Source organism: Aspergillus bombycis (assembly GCF_001792695.1).
Source record: "Aspergillus bombycis strain NRRL26010 chromosome Unknown contig00019, whole genome shotgun sequence".
NCBI lineage: Eukaryota > Fungi > Ascomycota > Eurotiomycetes > Eurotiales > Aspergillaceae > Aspergillus > Aspergillus bombycis.
In genome coordinates, this window is record NW_019170021.1 from 204,805 (window position 1) to 228,395 (window position 23,591).

Sequence of the window (23,591 nt, forward strand, 5' to 3'; positions counted from 1 at the left end):
CATGGATCGAAGGCATATGGAGGGAGGCCATGAAAGTGAATTGCTCCTCTGGTACGGCGCGAAACACAACAGCAAAGTGAGCGCGGGGGGTCGTCGATAGCGGATAACCATCGGAGCGCCAAACGTTGGGAGGTTAGACTCGAAGGCATACTTTGCTCACATTGTGAACCATCAAGGGAAAAGTATCGTCAGGGCGCGAATATTGTCCCGATGGATTTGTTCGCCCACTAAATATATTCATAGTGATTCTTGTGTTTTAATAACGTGGCGGTCCTATAGGACAGGTCCGATTATGATCCAGCTACTCGGTACCTGGGCATTCTGTAACTAGGGGGATCATACCCTACCAAACTGAAAGCAAGGGTCTAGAATTTACCAAAATGAAATGTTCCTTCCGATAAGATCGGCAGCAAGAATGGTAAGCTACATAGGCTTAGCAGGACTTTCTGGTGTGAAGACGCCATGCAAAATAGCCTAATCATATCCATGCATGTGGCACGCAGATGCACTTCTACTTCAGGTGTTTCCCACAGCAGAGGCCCTCATGTCGACTCTCAAAAGTAATTTACAAACTACAGGCATATCTCTACATGGTAGGGCTGACAATTCATACGAATGCCGAACTTGATCCATGTAATTTGGACCAGTACCACAACCTACAACAGATGATCGTATAGGGTGAACTTGGTGCCACGAAGTGCCTCGTGTGCGTTTATCTTTAGTCTATCGCTCTTTCCGGGTCATTAGTATAGGTATACACAGGTGCTCAATTGTTGTCGCGCAGGAAACACTGGTATCAATGGCTCCGTTGGCCATTGACTGCGGCCAGCATGTTCATCAGTATTAAGCTGCTAGGGCTTCCGTCATTACCGTTCCAAGAGCTATATACGCGACTGGTGACGTTATTGTCCATGTCAGGCGCTTTGTATCTTGTTGCTAACCGGTGCATGTGGCTATGACGAAGTCAGACAAGTCTCTATATCCTAACCAATGCCGTCGGAATCATGATCGACGATTATGCGAGGGCCATATGGGGTTGAAAGGTTATTTCAAATGTACAGGGTGGTCTGAAAACTTTTACGCACGGTGTGCAGGTTGTGGAGATTCATCTGGGCTACCTGTTGGTTGTCTGTAACAGCCTGGCAGTTTATATATCCAGTCCTGACATTCAGAATGCACGATACCTGGCTTGTTCCTTACAGTCTGACCCCAGTCTTTTTTGAATCTTGAACTCTGGCAATGAAGCTGCTGTTGAACGCGAGTTTGTAAACCAGTAGCAAAACCTTTCTATTGTGGAGCAGTCGAACGGCCTAACCCGAGTTCCCACTCATTTCATCTCGATCCATTCCAGAAGGAGTCAGAATATGTGTAAGCCGATTAGGTTTTGCTATTCTGTAAGGGGTCGTTCGATACCTTCGGGTCATATACGCACGCGTCATATTTTAAAACCCGCAATTGAAATTGCTAGTGGACGATCTTCATCTCGCGGTGAATCTCGGATTAGTGGGTCGTAGATCATGAAGAAGACGACTGCTCGGCGTGGGTGTGACCTAGAAAGAGGCGCATGTGGGCCATCCCATGATCCCTTACTGCATGGCTCCACCGGCGTATCTGGCGCTCCGCCATGCTGCTGTGGAATGATCGTTGCCGGTTCACAAGACACTTGTTGTCTGGCCGCATCCAGTCTGGTATCCTGAACCAAATGCTTATAAACCCCCAAACAATGCCCCGCCTGCGCCATACTCTTGCTACTGTCAGCCAGACAGAAAAGCACCCAGTTGTTACGACCATGATCAGCAACAGGGTTATAACCCCTGTAACAGACTAACATCATCTCCTGCTCCATGGCAGCAAGCAGGTAGAGACTTCAAACGCCATCTGGGGGCGGAGAAATAAGGTTTCTAGTTTTGCTGGATTTCTAAGCGAGGGCGTTGTGATTGCAGCTTGCTTCGCCGCTGTTATGCCCTTTTCCTCTACATATGCCTTAAGCACTCCGATGGTACCATGCGGATAGCCACGCTGGAGCTAGTTTCGTCACCCATGCAAAAATAGATGTCTATGGCATTCAGGCTAACCTTTTAACGATTGGGATCTCTGCATGAGGGATTTAAACCGACGCCCGAAAAGCGTGAACACAATCTGGATGATTTCTCCCGTAACCCACTGCACACTCTGTGTTGAATGCTTAGACTTGATGATTGCCATATCGAAGTCATGTTCGGTAAATTTTGGTATTGCTTCTAATTGGAAAAAGGATTTGTATTTAATATATCATGAATAGCTATCTCCCAATCCAATTGTAATTTAATTACAACGGCAGAGTAGCTGCTGCACCAGTTTCCACGTTTACTACAGTGACATTCGCGTTTCGCTTCAGGTTGTCCCAGGCATTAATCAACTGAAAACGCAAGCTGGGGTCATTGTTAAGTGGTGCAGCGAAGAACAGACTGTTTATCACAAAGTGAGCTATGCGGACTCGGTTGCATTGGTGACGAAAGGGACGAAATGATTAAGCCACTGTGAATTCAAGACTTGAGGTAGGAGGGGAATGACACGTACTCGAGCTCAGCTCCAGGGAATGTGGCAGACACCTGTTCGGGCCGGTACGATCGAATCTGAATTTTCCCCTGCGAAGTCTGAAGTGAGTGTTGGAAACTAGAGGCCATCATCATTAGTTCCAAACTCCCTCGCGTTGGGGAATTCATCGTCATTGGCGGTTAAACATACGCTGTGAGGCTAGAATATGCGTCTCTGGCGCGTTCCTGGCCGTCCCAATCCTCCGCACTGAGGGCTTGAGCAGCAACTTTGACCCTCTGTGGATCATCAGCACGTCAATCTAGTTTTCTGGGCTGAGGAGTAAGCTAGATCCTACATAAACAGTGGACATGGTAGGCGGTTGAAATAATGAACTTTTGAGCTTTATGAAGTGTAGGTACGAAATGCTGTCGGTAGGGGGATTCGAGGACCATTTATCCATCGATCATGGAGAGCCCTGCCTTACGTATAGCTGAATTGTGGAGAATGTGATACGATCAGCTGCGCCTTTGTGAGTCTGAGGCGTGTACGATAAGTGGTGGAAATGAATTTGATCGTCACTCAAGGTACCCTAGAGTGTCTGGCATCGTCACTTATCGACTCATCGCTCGAAGCGACCCACACTTCAGCCAGCCGACAGCCTCCTCCGTGTGTCGATGATGAGACTATTTCGGCTGAATAGGGCAAGGCGAATCAACTAGGAAGAAATGTCGCGTTGAGATGGACCTCCTCTCATCACTCATAGCATAAGTAGTAAGCGAACTGCGCCGCTCAGTACTTCATACAGATCGACCATTCTGAATACGACATTTAGGAAGCTGATCTGTACTGATAGCGAAGAAGCCAAGTTCCCACCCAGTGGGACCGAACTAAGAGCTGCTCGCCTACCCTGTAGGTCCAATGTAGTAGGAGTATATACACTACGGGTAGGTTTGGGTGAACCATGTACTAAGTCATTCATTGCGATCACTCTTCCCTTTGGCTTGATCATGATGCGCTTTCTTCCCGTCAACTTGACGACAATCCTCGTGGAGCTCCCCGGTCTCCAGGAGACTCGGGCGCTTCATACTTCCCTGCAATCCTGCCCAGTAGATGGCATCGAGGAGATGATTCCTGCTGCCCGCACCCTGCTCGTGCACTTCGATCCCGAAAGCGTAAGCGCGGAGGCCTTGGCCACCGAACTTCGCCAGCGAGACCTGTCCCTCATCAGCGCCGGATCGGACTGTCAGATAGAAATCCCCGTCTGTTATGACGGCGTGGATCTGGACAACATTGCGCAACTGACAGGCTTCAGCGTGGAAGAGGTTATTCGTCGCCACAAGGAGAGCGAGTTCACGGTGGCATTTTGCGGTTTTGCGCCCGGCTTCAGCTATCTGAATGGCGGCGATCCCGCGCTGTTCGTGCCGCGCCATCAGACTCCACGGACCCGCATCCCAGCTGGCTCGGTAGCCATGGCGGGGCCCTTTAGCGGCATCTATCCACAGAGCAGTCCCGGTGGATGGCAGCTCATTGGCAGGACGTCGGCCAAAATGTGGGACACAAATCGGACCCCAAGCGCGCTTCTCCAACCGGGTTATCGGGTCAAATTTGTGCAGGTGGATGATCTTGAAACCGCTGGAGTGAACACTACTCCTGCAATTGAACACGATGATCCTCCTGCTTCTGCTTCTGGATCAATCAATCGTCCAGAGGAAACGCCAGTACTGAGGCAGACGGCCGGCCACGCCCGCCCACATTTCAAAGTTTTGACGGCGCCAATCCCGGCTCTTTTTCAAGATCTCGGCCGTCCTGGTCAAGCGAATCAAGGTGTTTCTGCCTCCGGTGTCCTCGATCGATCGGCGTTTCGGGCTGCGAACCGCATAGTGGGGAATCCAGCTGGGACTGGATGCCTTGAACTTACGTTAGGTGGCTTTTCATTTCAGAGCTGCAGTCAGGCGGTCATCGGCTGCACTGGTGCACCCTGTCCCATCACGATTGAGGATGTAAAAGGCCGGACGACAAAGATAACAGAAACGCATCGGCCTATGTCACTGGAACCGGGGGATGTCGTAACATTCGGGCATCCACGCACAGGAATGCGAACCTACCTGGCCGTCCGCGGTGGCTTTGAGATCAGTCCGGTATTGGGTAGTGTCAGCACGGACACATTGGCTGCTGTGGGGCCCATTCCGGTCACCGCTGGATCTGTACTGACCTTGAGGAACACGCGGGAGGGTCTCTCTAGTGTTTCAATCCACGAAGCCCCAGCTTTGACTTTACCTACTGCAGATGACGTGGTGACTCTCGATGTCGTGCTTGGCCCTCGCACAGACTGGTTTACCCAGCAAGGCCTCAACGCATTCACGCAGCAGCGCTGGAAAGTGACGGCAGAGTCAAGCCGCACAGGGATTCGCTTGTCGGGAAATGTTTCCATCGAGCGCAAAGATGACAAGGCGGAACTACCGAGCGAGGGTACGGTCACTGGAGCTATTCAGGTGGCCCACAATGGACAACCGGTACTATTTCTTGCCGATCATCCACTAACCGGTGGATACCCGGTCATTGGGGCTGTTGCCGAACACCATTTGGACCTCACTGGCCAGCTCCCTGTGAATACAATGGTACAGTTTCGAGCTATTGGCCCCTGGTCGGAGATTCAGCCGCACAGCGATATGGCCCACACTGCATAAGCCACTCTCCTCCCTTTCTGAGTGCTGATTTACATGATCAGTCACTAGTAACTCTACTATGTGTCATAGATATATACACACATTAGGCACGAATACAAAACAAATTTTAATGGAACAACAGGTCATTGGAAGGTGAAGGAGTACAGGATACGTGGTTGAGAAAATCCCAAGTCCCACGGTTTATCTCTGATATCGTTTGTCCCTTCTGCTCGTAAACCCTCTCTAATCATATATCAAAATTGCAATGAGAAAAGCACTGAAGAAAGTATTGATTGCGAATCGCGGGGAAATCGCCGTCCGGATAATCCGTGCTTGTTACGATTACGGCGTGAGATCAGTTGCGGTGTACTCAGACCTGGACGTGGACTCACCTTTCGTTCGTCTCGCCGATGAAGCCTATGGACTGAAGGGCTTCCAAACCGCCGACACCTACCTCAATATCGATAAGCTTATTGCTTTAGCAAAACGTGCCGGGGCAGATGCCATTCACCCCGGATACGGATTTCTATCTGAACGGGCAGAATTCGCTCAGGCAGTACAGGATGCGGGACTGACTTGGATCGGGCCTGATCCAAGTGTGATTGAGGCGCTTGGTGATAAGGTCGAGGCGCGACGCATCGCGTTACGCGTCGGTGCACCGCTCGTAGCCGGCAGCGATGGGCCTGTATCAACAGCAAAAGAAGTGGTAGCCTTTGCGAGAGAGCATGGCCTACCTATTGCGATCAAAGCCGCCCATGGAGGTGGTGGGCGCGGTTTGAAGGTCGCTTGGACGATGGACGAGGTAGCAGAGTGCTATGAGTCTGCTGTCAGGGAAGCAACGGCGGCATTTGGCCGGGGAGAATGTTTCATAGAACGATATCTCGACCGTCCGCGGCATATCGAGGCCCAGGTTCTAGCTGACAAACATGGTAACGTGGTGGTGGTTGGAACACGCGATTGCTCCGTACAAAGACGACATCAAAAATTGATCGAGGAAGCTCCAGCTCCATTCCTGACTGTGGAACAGCGAGAGAAGATTCAGAATGCCGCTCAGTCAATCTGTTCCGCGGCTGGTTATTCTGGTGCTGGCACGGTGGAATTCCTCCTAGGAGCCGATGGCAGTGTCTCCTTCCTAGAGGTCAACACCCGACTCCAGGTTGAGCACCCTGTGACGGAAGAGACCACAGGACTTGATTTGGTCGTGGAGCAGTTCCGTATCGCCGAGGGACTTCCGCTAAGCATCTCATCGCCCATTCCTCCCCGGGGCCATTCCATCGAATTCCGCATCAATGCAGAGGACCCGGGTCGGGGGTTCCTACCAACCCCTGGGCAGATCACGACTTTTCAGCCGCCGTCTGGTCCTGGCATCCGTCTAGACAGTGGTGTTGTTCAAGGATCGACTATTCCGGCTGTTTATGACTCTCTAATGGCGAAGTTAATTGTCTCTGGCGCAACCCGTGAGCAGGCACTGCGTCGTGCCCGTCGTGCGCTGAAAGAATTCCACATCACCGGAGTCGCGACAGTTCTGCCGTTCCACACTGAGACGCTGAACTCGGACGATTTCCTGGGCACCAATGGCTTTCACGTGCACACACGCTGGGTAGAAACCGATTTCGCGGGGACACTGGCCTCCGCTCCACGGCCGGACCCAGGACCCGAACAGCAACTCATTCGGACTCACCTGGAGATTGATGGCAAGCTGGTGTCTGTGGGTCTACCAAGCATGCTTCTGAGCGGAATCGGGTCAATAGCATCCTCTTCACCAAGTGCCAATGAGAAAAACGCAAAGAAAGAGAGCGGTGACATTATGGCCCCAGTTTCCGGAACACTTCGGGCCTTCAAGGTCCCTGACAGTGCATCTGTCCGTAAAGGCGATCTACTGGCTGTGATGGAGGCAATGAAAATGGATACACAAGTCACAGCACCGAGAGACGGGATTGTTCGCCTTCTTGTTAAAGAGGGTGAATATGTACAGGCAGGGAGCGTGATACTTACATTCGATCAAGAAGAGCTCATGTTCAAGAATTGAAAGATAGACTCATACAAGTACTTAATTATGATAGCTAATGACAAAGAGCCAGATATAAATTCTCACTTAATACAGAGTATGTTGAATGCAATGCATTCACTGCATAGTCACTACATTAGTCTTCCACTATCTTTGGATTAATTGCGTAGTAGTTATCAGAGTCACAGTGTGACGCTCAATGAAGCGTAGGCCAGGTGCAGCCACCCAAAATCAGCGCGAATGCCTCAATGGCCATAGGGCCTTTTGCCTTTTCCATTGAGAACTTCGGTAAAGAATTCCCGGAAAGAGATTGGCTTGAAGTCGGGATACAACTCTCTCGCGTCAAGGTACCCAAGGTACTTTGCATAGTGAGGCTGGTTATCCTGGCGAACGTACTTGCTATATATATATTGTGTAATATAGACCAAGGTCCGCTTGGCTGGATCCGCCGGGTCGAGAGAAAGGGCAGACTGGGCATCATTGAGTCTTTTTTCACTTTCTTCAATAGTCTCCTATAGATAAATGCAGTGAGTATATATACCATGAAATCCAGGGTCATACGCACATATTGTCTTTCAACCTTCTCGCCTGACAGATCCTCAGCGATATCCATGATCTCGTTTTCAGTCAGAATATCACCCCAAGTATAAACATACTTGTTCACAGTTCGATCATCGGCGATAATACGTGAGACAAATCGGCCAATATCACGGATATCTGTGAGTATATTTGGGGCATCGCCGTCACCATGGATAGTGGTGTTTGGCACCAATGCTGCGTAGTCCACCCGTCCGGATGGTAAGCAGGGAAAGGAGATTTGATGCCAATACCCAACGTCGATGACTGTGTAGGCCAACTCTAGTCGTTTGATCTCGTTATATATAATTTCTTTCTGGTGATTGTTTCACGGATGTTAGACAGCCATTGAAGGGTGATTCTTTCTCTTGCAGCTGTTTAGAGCCACATACCTCATCGCGAAGCAACATTGTCCCTTGTGGTGGGGCAACTGTGATGAATGCACAAGGGATAAACCGTTTGATGCCTGCAGACTTTGCAGCTTTCACTAAGGTCTTTTGCTGCAGGAGGTCGTGGGGCCCAATGGCACTGATCAAAATGTCGATACCTTGCAAAGTAGAAACAAGCTCTTTTTCGGAAACATTTAGATCGGACACACGTAGTGGAATACCACGATCCTTGATTTGCTGAACAGATGGCTTCTCCACGGAGCTAGGCCGTACTAGAACCTCAACATCCTAAATTTGTAATGAACAAGTTTAGCAACATAAGTAGCTGGCCTTGCGTTAAGCGATTGCATTGTCAATGAGAGGAGTGAACGGTTTAACATACAAATTGGTTGGCTTCTAAGAGGCCATCTAATATGGAACCCCCAGTTGCGCCCGTAGCCCCGAGGAGCAAAACCTTTTCTTTCGTAGACATTTTCGACTACAGTAGGATATAAGGTGAAAAGCTATTATGGACTATAAATCAGGGTATAAGTGTGTACTAGTCCAATGCCCTTTATTAAAAGTAGCTACAGAGTGCAGTCATGGCCAGTGAGTTAAGCTTATCAATCATTACTAATCGGTATTCAATACCTAACTAACCAGTAAAACAGCTTGAAACCTTGGAAGCAGAAGCTGTGAAGACCTTTTAAGTGTTTAGCCGGTGCACTGGGTTCACTGCATAACTTTATGTCCATAATTCATAACGCAGTCTAACCATTGTAATTTGCCTACTTAGTGACGTCAAGGATAACCGCTGCATTTTTAGTCTCGGAAATAAGGCAGACAGCCAGTAGCCTACTTACTATGCTGATCTGTGGTTGCATCCTGGCAATGTTCCTCAAGCGTCAATAGGATCAAAACTCGCCATAGGACACCACTGGCACTGAGGCATATTAAGAATCGGTATGTTACGCAGAGGACAATTTGAAGGGATAAACTCGTAAGAATCTTAACATATCCGTAATATATCACCTACTTCAAAACATCTGAGGGTTCGTCAGGGTGCAGGCCTTATTTCCCATGTAGGGCACTTGCTGTTATCCTCAGGATGGTAGTTGCATATACGGAGTAGCATTGGATACAAAGTGCCGTAGATGCAACCATTGACGAAACAGCTTATCTAGGGTTATTCTGAGAAACAAATTGGCTTTCCATGTATCTAATCTAGCATCCAGTTGCCCTCATTATATCCTCCATGGCAATTGATGGACATACTGGTTGGATACTGGTTGGTCAGGGGCTGACTGCCACAAACAAAAGTCGTCAAGTCATCCCGATTGACTTGCCTTATTTGTGGCTAGGTCCCACAATTATGGGGGCTCTGATTGGTACCTTTCTGGTTGAGGAAAGTGATCTCGGATCCACTCCGACTATTCGGGAAATCAGAAGATAGATCGAGGATTGATTGGGAAGGCAAAGTGTTGATATCAAAATCCCGGGGTATTGGACTTCACCTTCCTGTTGCAAAATCCCCGCGTTTAGATACAATGTACTCCTCGTCTGACGGATCTATAAATCGGGCTCAAAGCCCTCTCCAGATCCCCATTACTGTATCAACCCCTCCAACGTATCCACCAAAACAAGATCTGCTTTCCATTCCTAGTCACAATGTCTGAGACTCTTGACCTGTCTTTGTTGAAGGGAACTCCCGAACAAAGGGAGAAGATCTCTGCTGAGCTGCTTCATGGCCTTAAGACTCGCGGTGGCGTTAAGCTGAAGAACCATGGCCTTCCGGACAAGCTCGTTCATGAACTATTCGACTGGGTGAGTTGGGCATCTTTGTTGGGTCCGAGGTTGATGCTGATTTCCCCAGACTCGCAAGTTCTTTGCCCTTCCACATGAAGACAAGATGCTCGCCAAGCACCCTCCTGAGGCAAACCCGAACCGGGGCTACTGCTATGTTGGACAGGAGTCCATCTCGAGTATTAGTGGTTATGAGAAGGGGCTTCCACAGGGACGTTTCGTTCGTGATATCAAGGTATGGCTTTGCTTACCAGGATTCAAACCGTCACATGCTAAGAACCATACAGGAAACAGTCGACTTCGGTTCACCTCGCGATGAGCTCGTAGACAACATATGGGTTCCTGAAGAGAAGCTCCCAGGCTTCCGCAAGTTTATGGAAGATTTCTACGAGACATGTTTCAAGCTCGAGCTTGAGATTCTCGCTGCTCTTGCCAAGGCCCTCGGCGTTGACGAAAAGCAAATGGTAGCCCTGCACAGCAAAGCCGAGAACGAGTTTCGCATCCTTCACTATCCAGAAGTTCCCGCATCAGAATTGGCCGACGGCACCGCGACACGCATTGCTGAGCACACCGACTTCGGCAGCATTACCATGCTGTTCCAGGACTCTGTTGGCGGGCTGCAGGTCGAGGACCAGCAAAACCCTGGTGTCTTCCGCGGCATCGAGTCAGCCGACAAGACAGAGATCATTCTGAATATTGGCGACTCGATGCAGCGACTGACAAACGATACTTTCCGCGCTGCATGCCACCGTGTCACATACCCGCCTTCTGTTAAGGTTGGTTCAGAATCAGTCATTCCTGAACGGTATTCGATCGCATACTTTGCGAAGCCGAACCGCTCGTCATCCCTGTTCCCCTTCAAGGAGTTCATTACGCCTTCAACCCCTTGTCGGTACGAGGACATAAACGCATGGGATTTCCAAAATCTTCGCATTTCCAGACTGTTTAAATAAGCATTGTATCTAGGTTTATTACACGTTATATTATCTATTTCTTTTGAATATATATTTTTATACTATAGCTAAAAATTTAAACGGGTTTCTCTTTTCTTTTCTTTTCTTTTCCTTTCATATTGAATATAAAATATAGCTCTATCTAGGATTATAGGACTCTGTAGGGGTCTCAATTAATACCGCTATTAAGACATAGAGTAGGCTTCACCAACCTCTGTGGCTGCAGATCGCACACGTGCAAAGAGAGGCGATTTCTTCTTGAGGTTTGCCAGGTGAAATTCCGTAGGCGGCACACGATACCCAGTGGTAGTTTGTGTCGGGGAAGCTGAATTGGTCCCAGATCACAGCCATGACGCCCAGCAGGAACTCGTGGTGCTCTCCGTTTTGGAGGGGCATCGACATTGGAGATCGAGACCTCAGAGAGTGTTTTGTTCAAAATCGATAGTGAGATCTGCGCCAGTAGGACGATGGTGCTTATAGAATAGCTTCTCTTTTCACGGGGAGATGAAAGATGATGAATTGCATAGAATGATACATCCATCGTTCCACGGCATCATAGGCTCAATGGGCAAGAGATACCCATCTCTCAGTGATTTGGGGTATATATCTATGATGAAGGAGTGGCATTTGTAGATCTGTCTGAGCTATCAACCTACACTAGTAATGACATCTTGATGGTTGTTCAAAGAGACTATTGTTTCCCGGGCTTGCTAACAACCAAGTCCAGTGTTGGGGATGTGTGTTTGATTCAAAGAGGAATATGTGCGTGCTCTTCCTCTACTGAATCAGGAGATACCGGGGACTTTGGCTCAGAGACGGGCGAATCGGGGTTAGAGTCCTGAAGACGATTGCCATTACTCAACTTGATGGGTTCGTCACGTGCTGCAGAACTGACCATCACGACATTTGTCCTGGATTGATTCTTCAACTCCTTCGCGCTAATCTCCTGTATTTGTACAGAATCTATCTCGTCGTCGGCTTCGAGCTTTTCCTTAAGCGCGTCAATCAGCAGTGGGATACCCTTCTTGATCGCTTTTTTCCCGTACTTGAGAATGACTGGACCAAATCTCCGAACGTGGGTCCTGATGGAGTCAATAATGCTTTCTTCCTCTCCGGCGTCGTTCGCGAAAAGCGTCAGCTGCTGGAGTGTATCGCTAGGAAGCCTCTCTATAGCCTGAAGAGCATAATCCGCAAGAATCGCACGTTCTAGAACTTTACCGTCTTGCGCCAGAAGGTCATCACTGCTTTCTTCAAGTTTCTTGACGATCCCCTCAATAACGGCTTTCAGTGTCTGACAAACAATTGGTTTTGCCTTGACGATCGCCTCCTTCACCAGAGGACCGATCCAGTTGAAAGACTCCTCTTTGCCAGTCTCAAAGAGCTCATTGATAAACGCACTCTTGGGCCTAGCTTCTAGGGGCTTAAAGTTGACGGATTCTTGACCCATTTGGTGACTGTTTGCCTTGTACCAATGCTCAATAGTAGCGCGGAATACGCAGTCTTTAAGGACTGGGTCGAATAGACCTTGAAGTTTGCTGACGTCCTCAACATAGTTATGCTTCCAGATCTCTTTCATGTTGTTGAAGACTTGATCCGACTCTCTGGATCTTCCTAGTCGGATGATAGATTGCAAGGTAGCTTCGGCAAGTAGGGCTCGCTGGGCAGCTGCCTCGTAGAGCTCTTCTTTCTCTTGTTCGTCGTCACTCAAAGATTCCGGCACGGCGAGGGCCCCGAGCAGTCCTCCTGCAGCGGTGCCGACCAATGTACCGATCGGTCCCAAGAAGGAGCCGGCGATGGGCAGAGTCACCGACCCAACCTTGACCACTTTGTTGAAAACATCCCAGAACGATTCTTCGCTGCCTTCATCGGCCCCGCTAATAGAGGCGGGGTCATGGTACTTGATCTCCATCGAGCCCAGGGGCTTCGGTTCGTCTTCGCTGCTTGCTTTGAACATTCTCAAAAAGTCGTCGTAGTTGTTCCCGTAGCTCCTCCGATAGGATTCCCGGAATTCGGTAGATTGTCGCCACCGCCGTAGCAGTGAGTTCCTATGGCTACTAACTTGTTCCCTTGATCCCATAGGACGGGTGCTCCGGATTGTCCTGCAAGCGAGCAAAGTGTCAATATTAGTGGCAACGTTACATCACCAGGCCGTACTCACCACCATATGTGTCAATCCGGTACTCGAGCATATGACCATGGGCGGTCTCCAAGCTCCAGGTGGTCCTCCTCTGAGCCCACCACATCCAAGCACCCTTGTCGTCGAGACTTTGATAATGCTCATACTTGTCACCTGGATAGCCAACAACTTGCAACTTTACCCCTTGCGCTTGGAATATGGGGGTTTCTATGTACTCAAAGGGTTTGAGGTCACCCACGAACGGACCTCTAACCTGGATGACGGCCACATCGTGCAGACGGTCCCCGGTCTGAGTCACCCACAATTCGGTCGTGACGACGTTTAGAGCCATGCTGTGCTGGACAGAGTCCTTTTCGACGGAGCCTCGACCATGGTATCCAATCCAACACTTAACCTGGCGTGCTTGGCCTTGTTTGAGGCTCCAAACATTGTGACCCGCGGTCACCACAAGGTCCTTGCGAATCAGCCATCCTGTGCCCATGGTCCATTTCCCATTTTTGAACAGAGTTTGGACCTTGACGATGGCTTGGGAAAGGGAATCAGCTATTGTCGCAGATAGACATCAAGGAAAGTCCAGCTTACAGCGATATTTTCCACCGTCTGCGAAGTCATTTAGAATGACCTTTCTACGATGATCGGCATTCTCCTCTATAATGGATTCATCTCCACGGCCATGGTCTGGATGGGGAATAGAATCCACGGACTCTTTGTTATCGTCGATATTTGTGAAGGACCACGAAGCAAGTTTCTTTGACATCTTGGCTTGACTTCGGCGTGTTGGAGAATAACGAGATAATGCAAAGTCTTTTGGGAAATGTGTTGAATGGCTTTGATGAATGACTCTTGACAGCTCTGACAATGGTCGACCCCTTTATACCCTCCTTTTGAACCTGGTAATTCCCTCATACAAGTGAAATCATCTATCATTACGGTCAAGGCAGCGTAAAAGATCCCGATCGTCAGTAATCTAGAAAGAGGGTTTGTTCAGCTCAGCCCCCTGCCTGCGCATTTCACATTACCCCTGAATATATCACATTTCCGCGAGGCCACTCTTGTGTAAAGCAGCCAGTAATGGGGGTGACCTTCTGTGGGGACTTGAAGGACGGACCCATAAGAAGCCTGCATGTCTTGTGAGCGTCACTCACTCGGTAGATGGGGAAGCGTTCTGATACAACCGAAAGTGTCTCCATCTCTCAGCTGAAACCTTCATTGCAGTTGCTCAGCTGGAACAGCTGGAATAGTTCAGAGGCTTACGACTACCTAGTAAGTCGCACACGTGCACTTTCTGCTCCCGGTCAGTTGGGGGCCATCAGCTCTCCAGGGCGTCGATATAAGCCATTCGACTCCGAGATCTGCGGTTTATCACTGTCATATCACATCATTGGCTCGGGTATGCTGCTGGCCGTCGAGTCAACACCCGGAAGCCCCGGGCATGGTTGTAAATGACCAGTGTCGGCCGGTCCTACCAGTTTTCTACCACTAAAATCAATCCGCTTACTTAACCATTCTAGGCTTCTACACAAGAGAGCCCTTAGCTGATGGCTGGTTTAATCATAGCCGAGTCCAGTTCAGATCAAAGGAACCAAGCGAGGCACAATCCATATCTCCACCTGCACTCTGCTTGGTCGGGGTCGTTCTCTGCTGCCAAAAAATGGACGCAGATACTAGTTTGTTCACCTGCAACACTCGGCTTTAGCTCAGACTGCGTTACGGGCCTGGTAGAGAAATGACGCCGGAACATACCTATTGGGCTGAGATTACAAGCAAGTAATGCATGTCTGTACATTAGTATATTTATGCACTGTGATTTTGATTGGCTAGTTCTATGCAGATCAGATCCTCATGGGGAGTAGCAATGCAGGACCGCTGGAGCAACTACGGAGTGACTACACTGCCACTTCATTTTATCTCGGGTAACTACGGAGTATGGACTGGCAGAGTAGCATTAACATAATTTTCAGCTGCCAGTGTCTTTAAAGTGTTATCAAACCATGTCGATCCCCGCTCTCAGCTCCACCAAGATCCCACCAGCTACTTCCCGAACTATCACCCGGTCTCATAACATTTTTTAGTTTCATTCTTGGGAATACTGTAAGCAATAACAGGCCCCAGTGGAGCCAGATAGCGATGTTCTTTGGTAGGAGATGAGCAAGGGGATATATTCTCTGTATACTAGTCACGTGTAGATAGCTTGAAGAATTCTCTTTCACAGCAGTAACCTTTCTAGATCTATTCTCTATTCTCGAGATTCTCAGAATACTTCCGACTCTGGTAATATTCGTGGGTCAGATTACTAATATCCTTCTCAATATTATCCGACGTACAGTTATGTCTTCTGGAGGGCGTCATTGTATGGTACGTTGAGTAATAGGGTAGTTTTAACTATTTGGTCCTTAAGCGATAGCTAGTAGCATGTTGAGCATGAAGTTTACATATATTAGTCTAATAACCCGAAGAATAAACCATAATGTACGATCTTAACCACCCCTATCGCCCATACAGGACATCCCCATGATCATAGCTACCACCAAATAAAAGCCAAGCCCAAATGACACAGGTAACTCGCGTCGACCTAATTTGCCTTGTTTAAGTACAACACCAAACCAGGGATCTCCACTCCAACAGCCTTTCCACCACCATCTATCTCAAAAACAAATGAATCTAGCGCACGGCCCTGGTATGTTAGCTTATCCACATCCATCCACGAGACACACGTCGGCGTCCCAGCATCAGCAAGCTCATTCTTGTCCTGTAGAACAGCCCGGAACGCCACCCTGGAACCACCCGATTTCGTCTCCGAGACTAGACCGGTGGGGTACAACCTGATACTCAACGCCTCCGGATCCTCAATCCCAATCAATGAAGCCAGGATCTCCCTGAAGTCTGTCCCATTACTGACGAAGCTCTCAATAAACATACCAGGTAGCTCGTCAACGGAGACAGTGATCGACGAATTAAGGCCAGAAGAAGCTGTATACTCGCCACCAAACCGAGCACCGGCCTGTTTAACAGCCGTCTTCATTAATGCAGGCAAGATAACGTCGCCGATGATATCAGCGTGCGCATTCAGGTCTGGCGCGGAGACACTGTCGGCTGCGAGAACGGTGAAGCCGACGTTGTAGTCTGGCACGAGACCTATGTAGGAGCTGTACTGGCCGATGCTGCTGTAATAAGTATAAATGTCAACCATCGAGGTATTGGGGTAGTTTCCGCTGCTGTAAATAATCCAGGGGTAGCCGAGGGAGTTGGCTGGGTTGGATGTGTGGGTAACTGGTTTCAACCAGCGGTTGGTTTGAGCTTGGGTTAGGAGGGTTGAGTTGAGGATCGCTTTTCCGGCGTTGGAGAGGTCGGTGGTTGTTGAGTACATCGAGAGTGCCCTGTATTTCTGATTAGGATGGTCGTAGGGATGAAATATGGGGCGGAGGACTTACGGTGCTGCTCCATATTGCGTGGACCACCCGCTGGCTTCGGGGTTTGTTGGGATGATGCCGGATGAGTTGCTCGAGGGGGCACGTAGACTCGTGTTACGGAGGGAGAGTGGGTGCAGTATGCGACTTTTGAGAACTTCTTCGAATGGTTGGCCCGTGATTCGTTCTATGATGTAACCTAGAATCTGGAATCCAACGTTGGAGTATATGGGGGTTACTCCGGGAGGAGCAACTGGTGGTTGATGAGCTAAAGCGACGAGGGTTTCTGGACGGCAGATGCGTCAGGCCTGGATGTGATAGTATGGAGAAAGTTAATGTCATACCGGCTTGAGATGAATTACTGGATGTGCAAGTACCACCAGTGCCAGCGGACGGTGGCAAGCCGTCATTGATGCTGTAACCCTGTTTTTCTATGCTATCCACACAGTCTAGAAGTAGGCTGATTAGGTCTGAACGAAATGTACTGTTGATTTGTCAAAGATGCTCACAGTTCCTAGGAAGACCTGCCATATGACTGGCTAGCTGTCCCACGGTAATATCTTCCCAGTCCACATATCGAATAGGATCTTGCGCTACATTCGCACTATTCGTACTTGCGGCTAGCTTGGGAAGATATTTCGTCACAGGATCATTCCAGATGGTATCCCCGGCCTCAACAAGGGCAGTCCAGATGGTGAAAAGTTGGGTAAGTCCACCGATGCGGTAAACACTCTTTCGACTCGCATGTTGAGTCTGGCTAGATGAGTTCTGCAGTGAAGGCGCCGTGTAATGATAATCGAAGAAGAATGGGCTGGCACTCGCAGTTCCCTCGTTGGTCGAGAAAAGCGAGAGACTGAACGATGTGGTATTGGGAGACACTTCTCCGTGGGAACCGGAGCCCTGGATATATAGTTCGTCAAATTGCCCGGTGAGGTTTGCCAGGGCAGATCTCAGTATTGTCGAGTTCTTGTCGAGCGTGAATGCTGGGAACGCCGGTCCTAACAGCGGACAAGGGGTGAATGAAGACACGGAATGAACAAGACAAAGGACGGGGAGAATGATAGTAAAATGTGACTTAGACATTGTGATACGCAATTCGACTGCTCATACGTTCAGTTGACATGGTCATTATTGTTATCTGCGTTGAATATTTATTTCCTAGGAGTCGGGTCGGAGATCGAACATGTACAAACTCTGAGGCTATTCGGCCCCAACATAAGGACGATCGGCTCGGAGATGCGTCCGAGCCTTGATACAATCGCTAACACAGCCTCGCGCAAAGGGGGCGCCTTGCATAACACAGATCAGCATTAACAAGCAAGATTAATGTATTAAATAATAATAATAATAATAAATAGACAGATCGACAGGAACGGACGACGCCAACGAAGTAGAGGTTGAATACGGCGAGACAACTTGTTACATCCAATCAGTCATCATTTCAAGATTGGGAGGGAGGAAAAATTGTGCAGCCAATTGGAAATCATAGCCAATCAATGACGGATCCTCGGGCATCTCCAAGGGTACAGTTGAAGTGTCATACGACAGTTCTGTCGTAGTATCTTGGCCTACATCTTGCCCTGCAGCGAGGCTCGTAGAAGGATAGGTTGTTTCTGGGCTCTCCAAGTTGCGATCAAACCAGCCCTGGATGCGAGAAACACGTTTCTCAAAGTTAACAAAGACGTCCCGATCGCCGTCCAGATCCACCTGCGTTGTAGATAATGCTGCTAGGCGCTGCCGTAGTTTCCCCAAAGTTTCCGGCCATGTACGACTCTGTGGAAGTAGGGCTGCCTTTCCCATCCGTGAAGCTGCGACGATTTGCCTGCAAGCAACTAGGATGCAGAACGCCATTTGTACCCACTGCGTGTTGTTGAACCCCTGTTCGCCCCCTATCGGTAGCCCCATATACGTGTTTAGGATATTATCTACCGCAGTAAGGCCAGAACAGAAGATCTCATCCCACCATGTCTCAGAGACTCTGGAATATACCGACCGATAAGACAGCGCACTCTGTTGAGAAAGGCTCAGTTGGTAGAGGTATAGCTCTGTGGTATAGAACTGCATAGCCATAAATGCTGAACAGTTGAAGAAAGCAATTCTCAGCCTACCGGATATGTTCTAACTGGGTTAATGAAGATACTCACGAGTTTCATAGAAGCCAACAGGAAGCTGACTACGTAATCTATCCAATTCAGATTTAATGTTGCTGACATACAGCTCCGCCGCAGATCCCATGCTGCCCAGTTCGATGCCATGTTTCCAAGACAGATTGTTAATCTTTTCTGCGAGAACCTGCAATTGAAAAATGTGCATGATGTGCTTGTCAGGGGGGAATTCACCTTCGGTGTGTAGAGACTGGCAGCATTGTTCGAGATAAGGGGCTATACTTGGGAAACAAGACGGCTTATGTAGGAGGATGGCAATCCTAGATCATCCATCTCAGCAACGTCGGGGCATGCCTTGCAACAAGGAGGCTTACGTGGATGACAGGTAATAACACCCAACAATGGCTCTCTGCTCATCCAGGCCCCAAGATGGCCGAACATAATTTTCATCGTCGAGTGCATACTCTTTGTTGAATCTGAGCGCCGTCTTCCATGTCTTCGTCTGTGGTGGTCGATCCAACCGCAGCTCGACCATAAGACTTATGGCTAGCTGTAGAAACTGCGTATAGCGATGAGGTCGGGAGTGGTAATGGGACCTGCCAAGGACCATTAGAGACTATGCTTTATAAGTTGCTCGAAGCGAGTTACCAAGCGAGGAAGACCAGCATTCCCTGTAACAACTCAAACGAAACGTCTCCGCGCATAATCATGCAAGAAGCAATGACTCTCTTTATCTCCTTGCCCAGCAATCTCTGCAGTGGCATATTGGCGTATGCCGCAGATGCGAGAATAGCCAAGAAGAGAAATGGCTTTTCTTGCCGAAGGTCTGGGGCCGTGACTTGCGGTGCGATAACGACGAATGGAAAATGTAACGTCATTTCCGTTTTATAGATATCTAAGAAAGACTGTGCAGTTTCCATATTTACTAGACCTCGGGCAATAACGTCCATCGTGGCCTCGTCGGTTACTTCACCGTTTGGGTTGCATGTAGCATTCTCAGGGGCTGCTGGGTTTGTTGAAGTTGATTCAGAGTTGGTCATGAGTTCATTGATCTTTGACTCAAGAGCTTCAATTTGCCTGCGCTGCCAAATGAGCTATCTCCCAATACTTGCTTGATGATTACCTACCGGTCTTTTTTGAAGCCCTTAAACCGCCGACCGGTCTCGCGATATATACATTGCTTGTTCAATCGTGCACACCTATACAGTCCCGGTCAGCTATATAGATATCACGTCGGCGCTGTTGTGCCAGTACCGAGAGCAGATATCTGACTGTGCACTATTCCGTACACACCGCACCTTGGACTTGGCACAGCTTTGACAGGTACTCGAAAGCGGCATGCTGTTCGGGGTTGCCGGTTAAAGTGCGCGGTCGATGGGCAAAAGCTTGCTTAAGCGGTTCCTAGTGCCCAAATAAGCACCCTAGTGGAAGTACTATTCTATTGAAAATACAGCCTGGCAGTCAGAACGTAGGTGGACTCTTGGCAGAGCTCCCAGCACAATATTTACGACAGGAAGCTGGAAGTGAGGCTGTGCAGCGCAGCCAAGCAGCTACTAGTCCACTAGCGTTCAGCTACGTTTCCCCACCTGCCTCCACACTTGATCCAAGGTATACCGTTGATGCATTTATCACCTTGGCAGGGCTGCGCATATCTCACAGCTCATGCAGCTACATTGACTAACATACCTTCCAGCAATGCGGAGGCGTTGTGAAGTCCATAGGCTCGATAGGCTATACCTGACAGACATGATGCAAAATTGAAGCAGCAATCAAAAATAGAACAGGTGGCCTCGGGCAATAATATACTGAAGGGCACATCTGATAATAGTTGTCTTGATATTTGTGAATGTGGAATACAGAGATGTGTGGAAGTATGGTCACCTGGTGTGATAGGAAAATATTGGCAGAGGAGACGGCCGGATGCAAGATGAATACTGATCAGATACTTCTTTGCAGAAAAATAAGTGAATACAACAATAAGGGAAATGTGGTGTTGACCATTGGTGGAGTGAACAAAAGATTAGTGATGTCGGGTGAAGTAAATTGAGGAGAAAGACACTGGGAACACTTAGAATTTCAATGTCCTATCACAGTTAGTCGTCGTAATGACAATGGAGCAGAATATGCCAAGAACAAAGCAAAACCACATCTGCATTGTGCTTGATACTGCAACTACACATGCCACAGCATCTGCTGAAAAGAAGAACAGACAGATACACACAACGATAGTTGACAGATCTATACAATAAAAATATATCCATTAGCATACACCTATACAGAGCAATATGTTTAGACCACCATGGGTACACATGGCGTAATGGGAGCTCAGCACACGTTCTAGAAGTTCGCATGGATACGAATACATGCTCTCTAAGTTGGTCCTTGCAAGGACCAACAAACAAGTTATTAAAACTTTGATATATGAATAGTGTCATAGTGGGCTTGAATATATACCATTAGCATTCGGCTCTATGCTAATTAACTCTAGCATTGCTACGTGGCTTGGTCGGATATGGTGTGGCACATGGACACATGCATTATTCCTACTAAACCATAGCAGACTAACTTCCACATATATTCTAATAAGTTTGTAACGACCTTAGTATTTCTGGGAAGTCTTTGCGATGCTGGGAACTGCATACCTTAACACTTGAGCAAGAGGCCGTGTCATCCTAGGGATAGGTATAATATAAGTTGGATTAATCACCCTTTCGCAGTAGCACTCTACAGGTGAATGGTTATTGACCTTCGTACCTCTGAGGAAGCGATTTGGAGCAATACTACTAGAATGGGACATTATGACCTATCACCTACAGCTGGATGTAGCCCTTCGTCTAGACGACACCAATAAGAACGTGCTGCGTCACCCTGCATCGGAGCCCGTTTTTCAACCATGACATAGGGCAGCAATGCGCATACAGCGAGATCGCCAGATATGTATACCATCAAGCCGACTAGGTAGTACTTTAAAAGCAGTTGACCTCTCCAGACACTTCCTCAAATTCTAACGTTGCCAAACGACCCCAGACATTGTCAGAAGCACTGCACGTTTCCTAGCCCACTGCGCTTCTTTTTTCAAGATGTCATTTCATCAATCCTGTCGTAATATCCATATCAAACCCGAACATGGTCACACAATGCTCCTCGCCGAAGTTCGCAATATCCAGGGAAGATATATTCCCCGGAAGATTCGTTTAGATGACCACATTGGAAACACTGACGGTAATGCCCCGTATCGCTCTGTATAGTCCACCGCATGAGTGCTGACCGGCACAGGCTGGTTCATCTGGGGTGGATCCAACTTCTCTAATTCTGCAAGAAACGTTACACTGGAGGAAACCCCATGGGGCCCCAAACTCTGCGCCGATCTACCGATGATCAATGGTGGCTCTCGAGGCCGTCAAGGCATGATGTTGTCCGATAAGATTAGGAATAATGATGGACATCTCAAGTTCCTGGTGAGTGAGGATAATGCTATTGGCCCGCATACTTGGAAATGCTGATATTTTTCTAGGGACCTTGAAAGTGACAACTGAGCAGGTTTTTCCAGGAACAAGATCGCTTACAGCGGAGCTTTTCATCTCCCTAAAACCCGTCTGTCTTATTATTATGATCATTATTGCTTAATTTGTCTTTCTGCTGTCATTATTGATGTTTATTCTTTTATTCTTTTACCGTTATTGCTCTTGTGGTTTTAGAGCAGAGCACAAACCTATCCTCAAATAGCTTTAAATAGTTCAATATAGCTAGTACAGGAGCAGAGATTTCTGTGTATCACATGCTCACGTGGTTGTAGACAACGTAGAGCAGTCCTCCGTAATCGCGAGGTAAAAATGAATCATAGTCAGGAATTCACTGGATACATATGATCACCTGATATGGCCGTCTTAAAGACCACCAACACACTTTCTCCCCTCTTCCTGATCACCTTCTATCACTGTTCAGCCATAACGTCAACTCTACTGCTCAGATGACGTCTCCAAGCTTTATTTTGCCTAGCCTTCTGCTGAATCCTATCGCCTTTGTGGATCCCTTCCCTTCTCAGTGGCGCCTTACCTCCAGGCTCGATGAGTACTCTTTCGACATGAAGGAAGGCGAAACAAAGTACGGATTACGTGTTCCATATACTCGAGCGCTCTTTGGCTGCGAAGAGGTTGGGAATCCGGGCCACAAAGGCTACGTATTGCTCTATATGCAAATCCCTTTCGAAGGAACTGAATTTGCAGCACCAGACGTTCGAGCTCATCAAGCCTCACTTGACCTCCCTTATTCTGCACTCGATCAGTATACATGCTATCAGACCCTGAAAAACATCGGCTCTGAGCACACTCCAACGCTAATCGGTTCTAAAAAAGAATCCCAAGGTCAGGATAGCTGGGTTCCCGGAGGTTATCTTTTTTATATAGCCTTCAGCAAAGTCCCAGGAGTTAGGATTCTGTCAGGAGTGATCGGTGAAGGGCTTTTTTACACTCTTCCACTGTCAAAGAGAGACCAAATCCGCGAGGCCTTCAAAGTTGCATACACGTGAGTACCCTGATGGAAGTCGTTTCTTCAGTGCCTAACAGCCATCTTTTTGCATAGATCCTTTGCCAAAAGCGGTGTCCTCCCAAGTTGGGATGCTCAGCGAGAGCTTTACTGGGACGAGCATACCGGTAAACTGTCAGTCAGCTCTTTGCTTCGTATCTTCCTTACACGCTTCTAAAATTCCTACGTGCAGGTATATTGCCGGTCCTTTTGAGCGATCAACGGATGCGTGGGAGTGGGATCCCGATCTGTGGGAATTCTGGTTCCTAGATGAAGGTGAAGTTACCAAAGCAAAGAGTACGATGTGACAAATGGCTATGTGGTGTTTTATGGGTGTGGTTTTGTCATCCCCTTCTTTACTGGCAGCTTTGACCCTGTGAGCACCTCATCGTACCTCGCGATCTTCATCTAGTACTACTCTTACCTCTGAGCATGAATAACTTCACTTAACACAATGAGATTGCAATCTTGTTTCAGTAAGTCTGTATCTATTATCCTCATTAATTCAGAACCGATATTGATCAGCA

The 23,591-nt window shown here is 48.3% G+C and overlaps 8 protein-coding genes across 8 annotated transcripts; 5 read left to right on the forward strand and 3 right to left on the reverse strand.

Moving 5' to 3' along the window:
• Positions 1-3,527: 3,527 nt before the first annotated feature.
• On the forward strand, positions 3,528-5,204 carry ABOM_002732 (uncharacterized protein; the record flags this gene model as incomplete). The annotated part of the gene is made up of 1 exon (XM_022529862.1): positions 3,528-5,204. One exon carries the CDS (start codon positions 3,528-3,530, stop codon positions 5,202-5,204), a length of 1,677 nt encoding a protein of 558 aa, XP_022391632.1.
• Positions 5,205-5,448: 244 nt separating this feature from the next.
• Positions 5,449-7,212, forward strand: ABOM_002733 (acetyl/propionyl/methylcrotonyl-CoA carboxylase subunit alpha; the record flags this gene model as incomplete). Its single annotated transcript, XM_022529863.1, has 1 exon — positions 5,449-7,212. One exon carries the CDS (start codon positions 5,449-5,451, stop codon positions 7,210-7,212), a length of 1,764 nt encoding a protein of 587 aa, XP_022391733.1.
• Positions 7,213-7,436: 224 nt separating this feature from the next.
• ABOM_002734 (aromatic alcohol reductase) lies at positions 7,437-8,628 on the reverse strand (the record flags this gene model as incomplete). The annotated part of the gene is made up of 4 exons (XM_022529864.1): positions 7,437-7,703; positions 7,757-8,083; positions 8,160-8,444; positions 8,539-8,628. 4 exons carry the CDS (start codon positions 8,626-8,628, stop codon positions 7,437-7,439), a joined length of 969 nt encoding a protein of 322 aa, XP_022391643.1.
• A 1,175-nt stretch (positions 8,629-9,803) lies between these two features.
• On the forward strand, positions 9,804-10,891 carry ABOM_002735 (isopenicillin N synthase family dioxygenase; the record flags this gene model as incomplete). The annotated part of the gene is made up of 3 exons (XM_022529865.1): positions 9,804-9,959; positions 10,009-10,173; positions 10,226-10,891. 3 exons carry the CDS (start codon positions 9,804-9,806, stop codon positions 10,889-10,891), a joined length of 987 nt encoding a protein of 328 aa, XP_022391732.1.
• A 4,709-nt stretch (positions 10,892-15,600) lies between these two features.
• Positions 15,601-17,518, reverse strand: ABOM_002736 (serine hydrolase domain-containing protein; the record flags this gene model as incomplete). The annotated part of the gene is made up of 4 exons (XM_022529866.1): positions 15,601-16,405; positions 16,460-16,721; positions 16,780-16,884; positions 16,945-17,518. The coding sequence occupies 4 exons, from the start codon at positions 17,516-17,518 to the stop codon at positions 15,601-15,603; spliced, it is 1,746 nt and encodes a 581-aa protein (XP_022391731.1).
• A 336-nt stretch (positions 17,519-17,854) lies between these two features.
• Positions 17,855-19,880, reverse strand: ABOM_002737 (Zn(II)2Cys6 transcription factor; the record flags this gene model as incomplete). Its single annotated transcript, XM_022529867.1, has 6 exons — positions 17,855-18,510; positions 18,580-18,860; positions 18,915-19,136; positions 19,189-19,617; positions 19,668-19,739; positions 19,795-19,880. 6 exons carry the CDS (start codon positions 19,878-19,880, stop codon positions 17,855-17,857), a joined length of 1,746 nt encoding a protein of 581 aa, XP_022391642.1.
• Positions 19,881-21,677: 1,797 nt separating this feature from the next.
• On the forward strand, positions 21,678-22,063 carry ABOM_002738 (CVNH domain-containing protein; the record flags this gene model as incomplete). Its single annotated transcript, XM_022529868.1, has 3 exons — positions 21,678-21,762; positions 21,817-21,998; positions 22,055-22,063. The coding sequence occupies 3 exons, from the start codon at positions 21,678-21,680 to the stop codon at positions 22,061-22,063; spliced, it is 276 nt and encodes a 91-aa protein (XP_022391645.1).
• A 447-nt stretch (positions 22,064-22,510) lies between these two features.
• On the forward strand, positions 22,511-23,372 carry ABOM_002739 (uncharacterized protein; the record flags this gene model as incomplete). Its single annotated transcript, XM_022529869.1, has 3 exons — positions 22,511-23,064; positions 23,122-23,199; positions 23,258-23,372. The coding sequence occupies 3 exons, from the start codon at positions 22,511-22,513 to the stop codon at positions 23,370-23,372; spliced, it is 747 nt and encodes a 248-aa protein (XP_022391644.1).
• Positions 23,373-23,591: the final 219 nt, after the last annotated feature.